The sequence below is a fragment of the Lepidothrix coronata genome, unplaced genomic scaffold, assembly GCF_001604755.1.
Source record: "Lepidothrix coronata isolate B3197 unplaced genomic scaffold, Lepidothrix_coronata-1.0 Scaffold4, whole genome shotgun sequence".
Classification (NCBI taxonomy): domain Eukaryota; kingdom Metazoa; phylum Chordata; class Aves; order Passeriformes; family Pipridae; genus Lepidothrix; species Lepidothrix coronata.
The window spans coordinates 7102676-7115469 of NW_016690184.1; the positions used below are offsets into that span (position 1 = coordinate 7102676).

General features: G+C 37.4%; 1 protein-coding gene across 3 annotated transcripts in view; it reads right to left on the reverse strand.

Moving 5' to 3' along the window:
• Nucleotides 1-1121: 1121 nt before the first annotated feature.
• ELOVL4 (ELOVL fatty acid elongase 4) overlaps nt 1122-12794 on the reverse strand; it is a 32935-nt gene continuing 21262 nt past the window's right edge. For all 3 annotated transcript variants that reach the window (XM_017823756.1, XM_017823765.1, XM_017823775.1), the window contains exons 3-6: nt 12053-12133; nt 5289-5460; nt 2984-3111; nt 1122-2479 (exon numbers count right to left, since the gene is read on the reverse strand). In XM_017823756.1, the coding sequence (XP_017679245.1) occupies nt 2204-2479; nt 2984-3111; nt 5289-5460; nt 12053-12133 (657 nt within the window). In that variant the 3' untranslated portion in view covers nt 1122-2203. The remainder of the gene's footprint in view (nt 2480-2983; nt 3112-5288; nt 5461-12052; nt 12134-12794) is intronic.

Here is a 12794-nt window from a genome sequence, read left to right on the forward strand (position 1 = left end):
GGAATGATACAGATTTGAAAGTTAGCTGCTCACATCCCATGGTAAATAAAAAGAAGCTACCCTTTAATCAAAGTGAGGTAAACTACCTTGAATTTACAGTAGGGTAGGTGTATTCACACCACCCATTACCTTGGAGTAGCAGGTCTGCTGTAAATTTGCTTTGTAGTTATTTACTCCTTTAGCCACTCCAAAGTTACTGAGTCAGCCAGCATTTTGGCTTGGTTAAGAGTAGAGGCATCTGTCCAAGAAGGAAGCACAGACTGCTGTCCCTCTTCCTCATGCTACACTACAAAAATACATAGAGTTATGCAAATGCAAAAAGCATCAGCACAAAGGCTGGAAGAATCACAAGACACAACAGATAGAAACTTAATGGTCACATACATTACAGTTCAGCAGAGACATTCTTTCACAATTCTGTATTCTGCCACAGTGGTGGCAATTATGGATGAACCACCTTTCAGCTGAACCAACTCCAGCATTACAAACTAGTTTGGAATACAACAGACTATATCCAAAATTTTTTTCCTAGGACCTGGTTTTTGGGCTTAGATTATTTTTTTTGTACAGAGAAAAGAGACAAACCTGAGACATAGAAGATGTGACCTGCTTGTGTACTATAAACAGATGAATGGATAATTGAGATGCAAAAATCTATTAAATGTGTCACACACTTTACACCTCCAGCTCCATGTACTTTTTCCTGCAATAATGGTGCCACTTGACAGATGCAAGGTTATTGCAACCTGTGAACATGTTTTTGACCAGGGCTGGGGGGAATGCTTTTGGACAGCAACAACGCAGCTCTTAAAGTGATGAGCAAGGAACACAGGAGTCCAGGACATGGTTTCTAATTCCATCCCTGTCCTATACTCACTGCATGCTTAGTAGCTCAAAACATCTCTTGGTAATCACAGTATTCAAAAGGCGAATAACTCTTTCTCTATTTTCTTCCCAAAAGTAACAGTAAAAAGTCCTTTATATAACATGCAAATGAACATCCATCTAAAAGGCTTCTCCTTATTTTAGCAGTTTTGACTAAAAATGGTGGCCCGTCTACCAGCAATACTTTGCAAGAGTCTAACAAATCGAGTTTTGACAGGTATCCAGCAGTAACAGCATTTTCAACGTTTTATGTTTGCTGTATTTAGTACTTTTAATCCAAATTCCTCTCCCAATACAGTGATGGTCTTGTAGATAGCATGACTGCCCATGCACACAGCATTTCTAAATGGAATTACATGTTGTTGTTTTCTTTCCAACGTAACATTATCTTACCATTTTCAGTATCAGTCAGCACCACAGGTTTAATGCAGGTCATGGAAAACAAGCAGCAAGCCTACTTTTACTGATTGCTTCAAACAATATATTCGTTCATGTTGATACATTCTTAAAATGTTTCCTTGATTTAGCTATACTAAAAGTACTGTTCCAAAATTTCAGTTTACATTAAAAAAGGTCATTGATGACTTGATCAAAAAATACCACAAAAAATCCCTTTTACTCTCACAGGAAATCATATTTCCTTCTAAATTAGTGTTAACAGATATTTAGATTAGAAGACTCCATATTTCAGAAACCAGTTATTTAATGCTCAATATTCTTTTCAGCAGATGAAGAGGTAGGTATATTTCCACACACAAAAAAAATAAAACAAAAACCAAACTGTAACAGATACTCAATTAAATCAAGTAATGTCTGAAAATTCAAACACTGTTCTGACAGCACATAATGTGTCTGAAGATACCCTCCAAGGAGGACAAGAAAAGTTGCACATTCTGATTAGATAATATATCATAATTTGAAATTTAATAATTTTCTGGAAGGAAAACACAAGTATCCAAACACTACTTCCTTCCCCTCCCCCCCAAAGAAATGTGGGTGCCAACAAAACTGCCTTTACCAATGGTAGTATTAACTTTTGGACTGCTAAACATGGAATCAACTGCAATTCTTCCTTACATTCACCAACACCAGCAGTCTACAAGTTTACACAGAGACCATATGCATGATAATTACATAATTACAATAGAAATTCAACTTTAGTGTTGTTCTTAAAACAATCTTCATAAATAATGAAAATATCTGTGTTCTAGCTCTTCAGTAACCTAAGGTTAATTGGTACAGATAGTGTTTTTTTCTTCCTTTTATAAACCAAACCGGAGGTTCCTCACTGCCAACAATGGTTAAGGCCTGGATCAAGTTACTCTCCTTTTGCTTTTCCCTTTTTCTGCTTTTTTCCATTTTCCACCACTGCATTATTTTCTGGTTTGCTTACTCCATTTGCAACAGCACCATTTGCTATTTTTCCATTCTTTACAGGTTCCTTGGGCAGTTTATATGTCCGATAGTAGAAGTTACCAAACAGGAAAATGAAGGTGACAGCATAGAAAATGACACCCCAGTGCATCCATTTAGGGAAAGGACAATCAATATAAATAGACAAGGCTGTGTGGCCAATAGTCACATGGAACTGCACCTGTAAGACAGAAAATATAGAATCAAAAAGGTCTGGATATATTCTGTAGGTCTGACTGCAACAATTTATACCTATGCATTAAGTTACGAAAACTGGTAAACTGGGAGGTGGCAGGGAGCTGTATTCAGCTGTCACATTCATGCATGCACACCTGTGCTTGACCGGGAACATCCAATTTATTGCAGTATCTGTCATAGTTTTCAGAAACAGGAAAATGAGAAGATTATAGAAGATCTGGATTTTCTCTACCTTTTCAACATGTTTTTGCAATTCAGTTGAAACAACCAGCAAGGAAAGACTTTAACTCAGACAACTCTTATCTATGCTGCATATTTTTTTAGAAATTGAATAAATGCTTCCATCTCTGGGAAGTATTCTAAGTTGAGCTGTCAGTGGCACACAGAGAAGAGCTTCCGGAAGGAACAGTATGTGTTCCAAAGCTCTGCAAATGCAAATCCACTCAGAGGCAATACCTTTTGAGATAAAGGGAGAAATTTTACTTACCAATTGCAATATGGTCAAGTATCGTTTCCACCACAGGTACTTCTGAAATTTAGGGCCGCAAGCTGCTAATCCATAATACATGTACATAATGACATGAATAAATGCATTCATTTGAGCTCCGAAAAAAGCTGTCATGGAACAGAAGGGAATATCGTCGTGTAATTTTGGAAGAAAGAGAGAAGTCTTTTCTACTATTATTTATGTTACAGTAAAAATTACAAAGCACAGGACACGTCAGGATTCCATCTTCAAAATATTCAATAGTATAGTACAGACCTGACTGTTAACATATGCTGACACAAATACCTGTTCATGCAAGTAGTATGTCACACCTTTCATGGAACTATTTAGGCAAAAGCTTTTCATAAGATTTTCGTTTAACAGACATAAATGACATGGATTCCACATCAGTTGTTGTAGTATAACTGCAACTGTTTTGCTAAGAGATTATTAAAAGCTGTATTTGACAATGTAAAGTATCATATTCTGAATTTAAATGCATGAGGTTCACTTCTCAGCAAGAAATCAAGAAACTCACATGAAAGTCTGATTAAATAGGCCAAAAAAATCAACCAGAGTAAAACCTGACTTATGGTTATAAGAACTTCAAGGGCATTGCCAGGTGAGTTTTCCTAAATTATTCATCTTTAGTTTCTTTATTTATCATTAAAATATCCAGCATTCTTAAATATATAAGTGTATAGTATAGCATTATCAAGAACGTTCCATGTTGGAAGTGATGACAGTTTCATTTATATTAAGATCTCTTTGCTTTGTCAAGATTAGCAGTCATTTAACAGACACACATTGCATCTTGTTAAGGTATTCTTACACTGACAGAGAGGCTCAAAAAGGCTCTAATGTCTAAGATTAGGTCAACACAGACAGTAGCTGCTGACATCAAGCAGCTCAGATGTCCATGTGGTCTAGACCCAGTTAGCTATAATAGGGTCTAGTTTACAATAGACCTGTCTATGTAAGCAACGTGCTATCAACTAGAAAACAGAAGAACACATCTATCCACATTTATGCAGTAGTGCTGCATAAAGGCAGAAAAGCAACCTCTGCTTTTCCTTTTGCAGGACCTAGAAACTAAGAAGCAGTGCAAGAACACCAAAACTTGAAAGAAATTTGGAAATAGTCGCAACGGTTGTATTGAAAACTGTTGATATTTAGCATGAAAACTCTGAAAAGGCAACAAGGGAGAGGGCCTTTTGAGACACCCAGAGAACTTCTAAGCAAGACCACAAGTAACCATCCAGTCTCCAGTAAACTTATTTTAGAGATGCAGTTGCCAATAAAGATCATGAACTGTCTGGCTGAGTACCTGCTTTCTGCAGATTACTTAAGAGAAATTAAAAGATAGTCACAGGTATTAATTTTATATATTTCTTCTTTTGAATATAAGTGACCACTCAGTACAAAATATCTACAGTAAATGGGAACATAAACCTCCCATGCATTAAGTATTAGTGTGGTTCAGAAAAAAAAACAACAAAAATGCCAAACCTAAAATATTAACTTGGTGTTTATAATACGGCATTTTGTGTTTACTATATGCTAATTTTAGTGTCATAAGCCTACAAAGCACATTACAAACAAAACATGGTACTTTTCCTTTATCCTCAGCTTCGCAGAGTTGTAATTTCAGAGGGACAATGGCAAAACACCAGGAACAAGGGTACAAATACAGGCAAGGGAGAATGTGACAAGTACAATAAATAATAATAAAATTATTTGATGGAGGCTTTAAAAAAGAAGCAATGGGATAAAAAGGCTGATAATGAATTACAGACTTGTGCCATTATGAATAGGTTTTAAAAGTGTATTAACAGATTTATTGGCTCACCTCCAAGGGAAGGTTTCAGAATTTTATACAAGCCTCTTTATAAAAAAGAAAGCAAACCTCAAACTCAGATACAATGCCAAAATGACATCTCCATTAATTTCATTAAATTTGCACACAGATTGTAGCCCATAATTAGATTTTGCAGTTCTCTGTATCTGCAAAAATTGAAGTTAGGCAAGACATATACATCTTTCTGATTTATAGAGAATAAGGATACTTTTTAAGGCAGAACTTCAGGCTTGCAATTGATGCCCATGAGGAAAAGAAGTTTTGCAATTCATTAGATTATTGCCCTGTTATCTTTTCCTCCCCCATGCTTCCCACAGACTGCACGTGTTAATAAACAGTCTTGTAAATTATAAAGTCAAGTTCTACAAAACTTTTTTCCATTGCTCCAAAACAATAATAATTCTCCCTTCTGCCCCGTCAAAAGGGTATGGGAGGAAGGGAACTCACCTTGTCCACCTGCAACCCACTTAATACCAATCCACCACAAGGTGAACATGGTGAAATGGTGATAGACATGAAGAAAACTAATCTGGTTAAATTTCTTCCTCAGAATAAAGAATACTGTATCCAAATATTCGATTCCTTTAGAGACGTAATACCACCATAAAGCAGCAGCTATCTGCAATGAAAAACAGACAATACAAAAGTTTAGTGATTGCAAGCTGAATGGAATAAAGTTCTCTCCACCTATGTGCTGCAAGAGAAGGATACTTCTTCTTTCCCTGTATCCTGGTAAATGTTGAGGTGGAGTCATCAAGCATCTGACAGTATGAGAATAACAACAAAAACAATACTTCTTTCATCTATTCTGGACATGGAAGCAGATTATTCTGAAACTGTTGCTCACAAATTACAACTGTAAAAAAAGAGCTAATATAGTTAAAAACTTTGCCATCTCTGAACAGGTTACCAGTTAAACAGGGAGTTTGTGTCCTCATTCTCTCTCCTAAGCTTTGTGAAAGAAGACTTCCACAGGGCTTCCCCTACTAGTGAGGCAACACTTTGATGTGGTCAGAACAATAAGGCAGAAACATTACAATAAAATGAAGTAGCAAAGACTGAAACCTTCAGTACCACAGGCATATGGGTGGAAAGATACCAAATCACTCTTACAAGTTAGGTGTAGTACAGAGTTCACATCCCTTAGAGCAATGTTCCCTCAGCTTTTTCTGGCCTGCTCACTAACTCCCTCTGTAAAGCAGCATTCCCCCAGTGGCTCTGTGCCATTCAGGGAATAGAAGAAACGAGACTAGAGGAGCCATAAAAACTGCACAGATATAACCATTTACCCAACAGGGCAGTGTTACACACCCAAAATTCTTTTTCTAATTCACCCATCACAGTGAATTTTGCCCAGGATGCAACATAAACATGGCTTCCAGCTGAAATCAGGATATTGTTAAACCAGAAGCCCAGAAGCTCTGTGTAGCAATTTGTTCATACTATGATATGGGAGTATGGTGGTGGTAGGGACTCCCTTCCAGATCCCAAAGCATAGCAACAAGTCTAGTTCCTGGCATTGTAAGTCATCTAGCTTGTTATGCAAGGGTGGGACCAGAACATATCCCAGATGGTGACTCACATAGAGAATGGGAAAAAAAAAAAAAAGAATTGGAATTGGTACGACCTGCAAGAGGAGAGAGGCAATGTCACAACACACCTATTTGTAAGAAGTTTGCCTCGTCTTTCAGGACTCAGCTGATGACAAATCAGACTTTCTTACCTTAACCTGGTGTGAAATAACCCCACCACCTCCTCAGTCCCCAGGGAAGACAGAAGAAAAAAAAGGTTAACACAGAGTAGCTTTCCTTCCCAACTACACACATAGTGTTTAGGGGAGCGAGAGAAAGCGGGATCAGAGGAATGAGCTGTACAATGCTACAAGCCGTGCATGATGTTTTCCTCCACCTCTCCAAACTAGTGGGAAAGGAACACATCTCTCCTCAGAGTAAGTTTTTCACAGTCATAATTGGACTGGTGACCAGTTTAGGAGAAATTACAGCAGCAGCAAAAAAGCAGCACAGGAGAAGAGTGCTGCAGATCTGCATTGCAGACTGCAGTTTCCCAAAGGGACTGCACATCTTACTGTTGCCAAACTGCAGACTTCAATGTATTGTTTAATGAACACCTTTCTCACTCACTGGATTTAATTTAGCTTACTTCAGATCTCAGGAAGAGGAGGCAGATTTTACCAGTTTTATACCAAAAAGATACTAATATCTGTCAAAGTTGGAGAGAGGCTCAGCAAGAGAAAAGTGACTCTCACAGATCTCAGAGTTCTCACACAAGCAAGCTGCAAGAACCATATGCATATACATATATATTGCTCAATATCTAGTACAGTACTGCCTCTGGGACAGGTAGTCAGGTGGTTAATAACACCCACATCAAGGTTTGTCTCACACCCATGGATTAGCATAACAGTCCAGCATCTTTTATAGATCTTTGCTAAAGCTGCATCTCTTAAATAAATTAAGACAAGCATCTTTTCATCTCATAAGTTAACAACAAACACTTTGGACTATATCCATAAAATGACAAATCCAGCACTGCAATACTTTAGCTCTTTGGAGGTCCTCCCTTCCGAGAAACTTTTATAGAATCAATATGCCAGTTACACGCAAACTGCCAAAAATCTTTTATAAAGCAAATGTATATTTTTATTAATGAAATGGGGGAACAATAAATCAAACAGCCAATAAGCAAAACCCCAATTTACTGTATGACATAGAGTAAAATATAGGTGGAGAAAAATCCTGACAAAATACTTATGTTTTATGCCCAAGATGCCACAGGATCAGTATATGCTCCTGGACAAGTCACTTAACACATCTCATTCCTCTTCTTTTGAATTCCACCTGTCTAGCACAGAAAGCAATTACAGCCCCTGGATAAAAATAATTCGAACTTTTGATCAAAATATTTCCTATTACTTAAGAACAATAACAAAAAAGAACAGACTATTTCTTTGCAGGATGATACCTGCTGATTTTGTGTTCCTGTAGATTTTTTTGCCTGTCAGCTTCTTTGCTCTCTCACTATCATCAAATATTACTACCATTTACTCTCAAACCTGATAGATTTTGTGTACTGATGATCTATTTCAGTGCTTCTAATGGCTTATACAGATGCTTTTAAAATGAAACAGAAGTCATGCCATTTGCTTGAGGCCATGCATGCAATCAGTGACTGAGGGCAGAAATAAAGTAGAACAATATACTAATATGTAAGCTATGTCAGGAGCAGGTGGCTACTACTAAACTTCTTTTGCAAAGCTTCAGAAATCATGACCTAACCTGTAGTCTTTCTTTGAACACAGCATGAAAAAAAGATTTAGTTGAAAAGAAAACATGCATTAAAAAGGCACATTCCTGTAATGAATAATATTAGTCAAACCATATCTTTTCTGGTAATTTTCATATGTGCCAACCTAAGTCAGTTAAAACACCAGATGGCACAGAAAGATTACATTACAGCCTAGGATTAAGGGGGTCAACAAGAGGTTCAATCCCATGTCCTCTGCCTGCTGCAGGGTTTTGAATAGAGGGCTGTTTTAACACAGGACTCTGTTTCTGCACCATCCTTCCTCATTTTGGGTTGGAAACAGTTATCCATCAAGGGGTATGAAGGGACAGGCACTTCTTGGAAGGTCACAGTAATATGAAAAATTAAAGTAGCTTTTAAAGAGAACTCTTTTCCCAGTTACAGAATTTTGTTTACGGGACTTGACTTGTTAAGTCACTTTTAACTTCTGTGAAAAAAGAATGTAAGTTAAGATTAGGCTTTTTTTCGTAAGAGGAAACCACTCAAGCTCTAGACATAAATACAAACAATGCAGATTACAATCACAATACAGGAGACAACCATTGCTCAGCTTCAGGATTTACAATCAGCATGCTTAAAACTAGAGACCCAGTTCACACAACCCCATATTCCCATTTCTTAGCTCTTCAGAAATGCTAATAAAATAGATGAACCCTGACCTGGGAAACAAGGGCACACAAATGTAAGCAGAGGGGGAAAAGGGCTACTCATAGACACTAAACATGTCTTAAGTTAGACAGTGTTAGGAAATTGTTCACTTCAAACACTGAAGCTCCCAAGGGAGTACTACAAAGCGTGGATTTAACACCTCACCTCTCTGCATTTATTATTTTGACTCTTAAGCTATAACCAAAATTTTTTTTCCAAGATGCAGCAGTAGATCCTTCCAAATCCCTTCTTGGAGATTTGTTCCCTCTTTTCTTTCTTGTCTACCACGGACATTTAATTTTTTTCATAACAAAATGCATTTAACTTCCTGCCGGCAGTTAGTAAGGTGGCTACCTACTATACCCAGAAGATAAATCCGTCACAAAGGAGTTTATTTCTACAACTGTGGAATCTAATTTTCATCCCTGCTTGCTCCAGTTGTCCATTGCCTCTTGTAGAACAGCCAGGAGAGCCTGAATGAGATTAACCGGTGTAGGTAGGTTCAAAACAGTAAATAGGAGGAGGACCAGCTCCTTCACATTATGCGTAAACTACCTACATAATTCATCATCAGTGAAAGCCAGAAGCTTGATAATATTGAAGAAAACATACAGGCAAATTAATGGAAAAACAACCCCTTAAAAACTGGCAAAACAAAGAGGCTATGTCCGACTTAAGAGATATGTGAGCTACAAATTGCTGGTGTTGCTAAACTATACAGAAGTGCCACCACATGCCCTCACACTGTTCCCTTAAAATCACCACTGACTTACTGTCTTGACACACAGTGTGGGTTAGAGAAGAAAGGAAAGACATTCCCTGGCACCCAGGATAGCCAAACTTTTTTCCTGGGAACTGTTTACCAGCTCTGAGCACTCCCTTGAGGGACAAAGGATGCTTTCTAGATCCTTCATTTTGATCAAGATCTTTGAACAAAAGGGGTCACTGCGTGGCAACATCACAGCGGCACATTCCCAAAAAGACAGAAACAGAGGTCATACCAAGGCTTCTATGTTGCCATTTAGACCATCATATGCAATTACTTTCACATTTCTCAATATTTGTTCCAGATTTCTAAGCCCCAAAATAAAGCCATATATGAAGCTGTTGCTTTCCAGAGCACGTTCCACAATGCTTTCTGGGCTCAGTGCTGTTTCCCTTTGAGTTAGTCCCAGTCTCCTTTATCTGAGCAATACAGGACTTATTTACTCATTCTCTTACAAATAAAGTAATTGCATTTGTAATGAATTCTACTGCTTCAATGCAGCATTTCTCTTCAGGGAAAACCTGATGCCAATAGATACTAGACATTTAGTACCTAGAGCTACTAAAAGGATGTGAGGGATGTGCTACAATGTTCATCTATTCTAAACACAAAACTGCAAAAACATTTTAAAATTGCTTTTGCAGGTTTATATTATGAAAAACGATGGCGAAAAGGATCTTGAGGAGGTTTGAGGGTTTGGTTTTTTTTCTGTTCAACACTGTCAAAAACCAACAACACATCTTCTAAATGCAGAGCATGATACACTGTAAAGCAGAACAGAAATGTATCCCAGACTCCTGAGTTAGACAAAGTACACTTGTGGAAAACAATCTTCTGCTTGCAACTTATTTACCTAAATTGAGAATTCATTCCACAGAACTACCAGAAAATTATCAAGGTAAGAGTCTTGACTGATAGCGTACTATACAGTTGCTGCAAAACTTGAGAGAACTCAATTTTCCCTGCTTCCTCAACTCCCTCACTTGCAAACTGAATATGCTGGACCTTAAAACTTCAGAAATAAATTTTATTTAAATATTTTAAATAAGTTCGTAAAAAATAATAATAATAACAAAAAAAAATTAAAATGTCAGGAAATCCAAAGATTGCTAGAGCAATCCTTCTTTTCTGGACATATTATATGCTGTAAATACACTCTGCAGGTCATTTTGCATTTATTGCATTATACAATAATGGTCTGCTTGTCATAACAAACAAAACAGATGTTAATTCTTTTGTGCAGGTCTGGCCTGCCCACCGCCTCCCACAAACAAGTGCACCTAAAAGTGAGGATATAGAACAGAATTTTTGCATGCTAAAAGTTGTACCTCTTGTACATTAATACAAATTAATATAAAAATTCCTTTAATGTACATCACACCAGTCCTCAATGTCATTCAGCTGAGTACATGGGCATTCTATTTTGCTTATCTATTAAAAAAACCTCAAACCTTTCAAGCACTTGGTATACTTTGCTAGATCTTGTTTTTCAACAATTATTTACAGATGTATTCTAGTGACTGAAATAGTGAGAGCACAGTATTGGCAAAGGTGAAAGATTGGCAACTACTATAAGGCCAATAAAGTCTGCACACAGAGCTGTTCTGCAATATCAGCCATTACACATAACATGTAAGACTCAAACCTTTCTGTCTCACTATCAGCCTTGCCACATGCACAAGCTTTTGAGTAATACTATCCATGAACAGCTACCTTGTAGACAAACATTTTTTCAACTGTGCTATAAACATTAAATGTATTTAGACTATACCATACTTTCGTTACACTTCCTAATGTTCTAATTCCTGAGTGAAACTTGCAAGGACAGTTGAGAGATTCTCAAGTGTCAGCTCTGCTGGAAGATAAGAGTTAGTACATGAGCTAACCAACAGCATTACACAAAAATTAACACGCATCTGCACTTTTAATTTGGATGTTTTCCAAAACTCACGTATTTGAAATCTAAGATTCTACAATGAAATGTACTGATAATACATTTGCCAGAAGCCAGCAAGACCTCATGAAGCCAAAGATGGGTAAAGCTGCCTCACCAGTATGGGTCAAGTGCAACCACAGGATATGCTGACAAATCTTACTTGCTTTGATCTACCTAGAAAACACCACCATTACTGCGGTTACCCTGGTATCATAAACTTCAGCAAGATCTAGGAACCAAAGTATGTGCACAGAGTTTATCCTGGATTGTACAACCGTGGATGAAGCCAAGGATAGTATCTAAGATTCCCCTTACTTGTAGCAGTCAGATGAAAGTTAATGCAAATATGCTGATGCACTTTCATTAAACCTGTGCACAGTGTAGTCAAACCTGAAGTAGTCTGTGAAAATATAACGGGATACAGTCATGGCTGACAACAGAACTGTGGAACCACTATTTTCAGACAAGACTTAAACTATCATGTGGTGCTGTATAAAACACACATTCATATACAAATATAAAAAAAGAAATACTCACCCTAACTTCATAAACATTATCTGAATAATCCACAGTCTGGCAGACATAGCTGTACCCTCGAGCTCTTGATGACAAAAACAGCTGAAAATATTAAAGTCATACATCAGGGGAAAGATACTACATAAAACACATTTATAAAAATTATCAGCAAGTTTCCTGCTACATCAAACTTACCTGAACAGAAATATTGAAAGTATCCTTATTAATCCTTAGAATACTATTGGAGAAAGCCAATATTTAGTACTAACGAGCTGTTACACAGTACTTACTTTTTTCTTATAATTAAAAAGACAGTACTCATTTCTCCCTGCATGTATCTGCCCAGATAATTACAGCCTCATACAAATTACTACAAATTCCAGTATGACCTTGAGCTATTCAAACATGAGTATTCTTTCTGATGGCTCTAGCTTCGGAGACAGAAAACACCTATCTGCTTTCACTACAATTGACAGAAATACTATTCCCAGGATGGATTCAAGAGAACTCTATTTATGTGACAGGGATTAGGTAATTTGGATCTACAATTCTTAACACAGCATACCAACTACAATCCAGAAAAAAACCCAGGTTGAACAGCCAAAGCTGAGCACCCACAAAACACATTGAGAGAAAACGGATGGAGAAAAATTCCCCATTTTGTGCCAACAGAAATGGCCTAAAACACATTAAGTGCTCCTGTAGGGCCACTCCAAACCAAGAACATTGCAAAAACCTGGACAGGAGAAGATAAACTTGACAC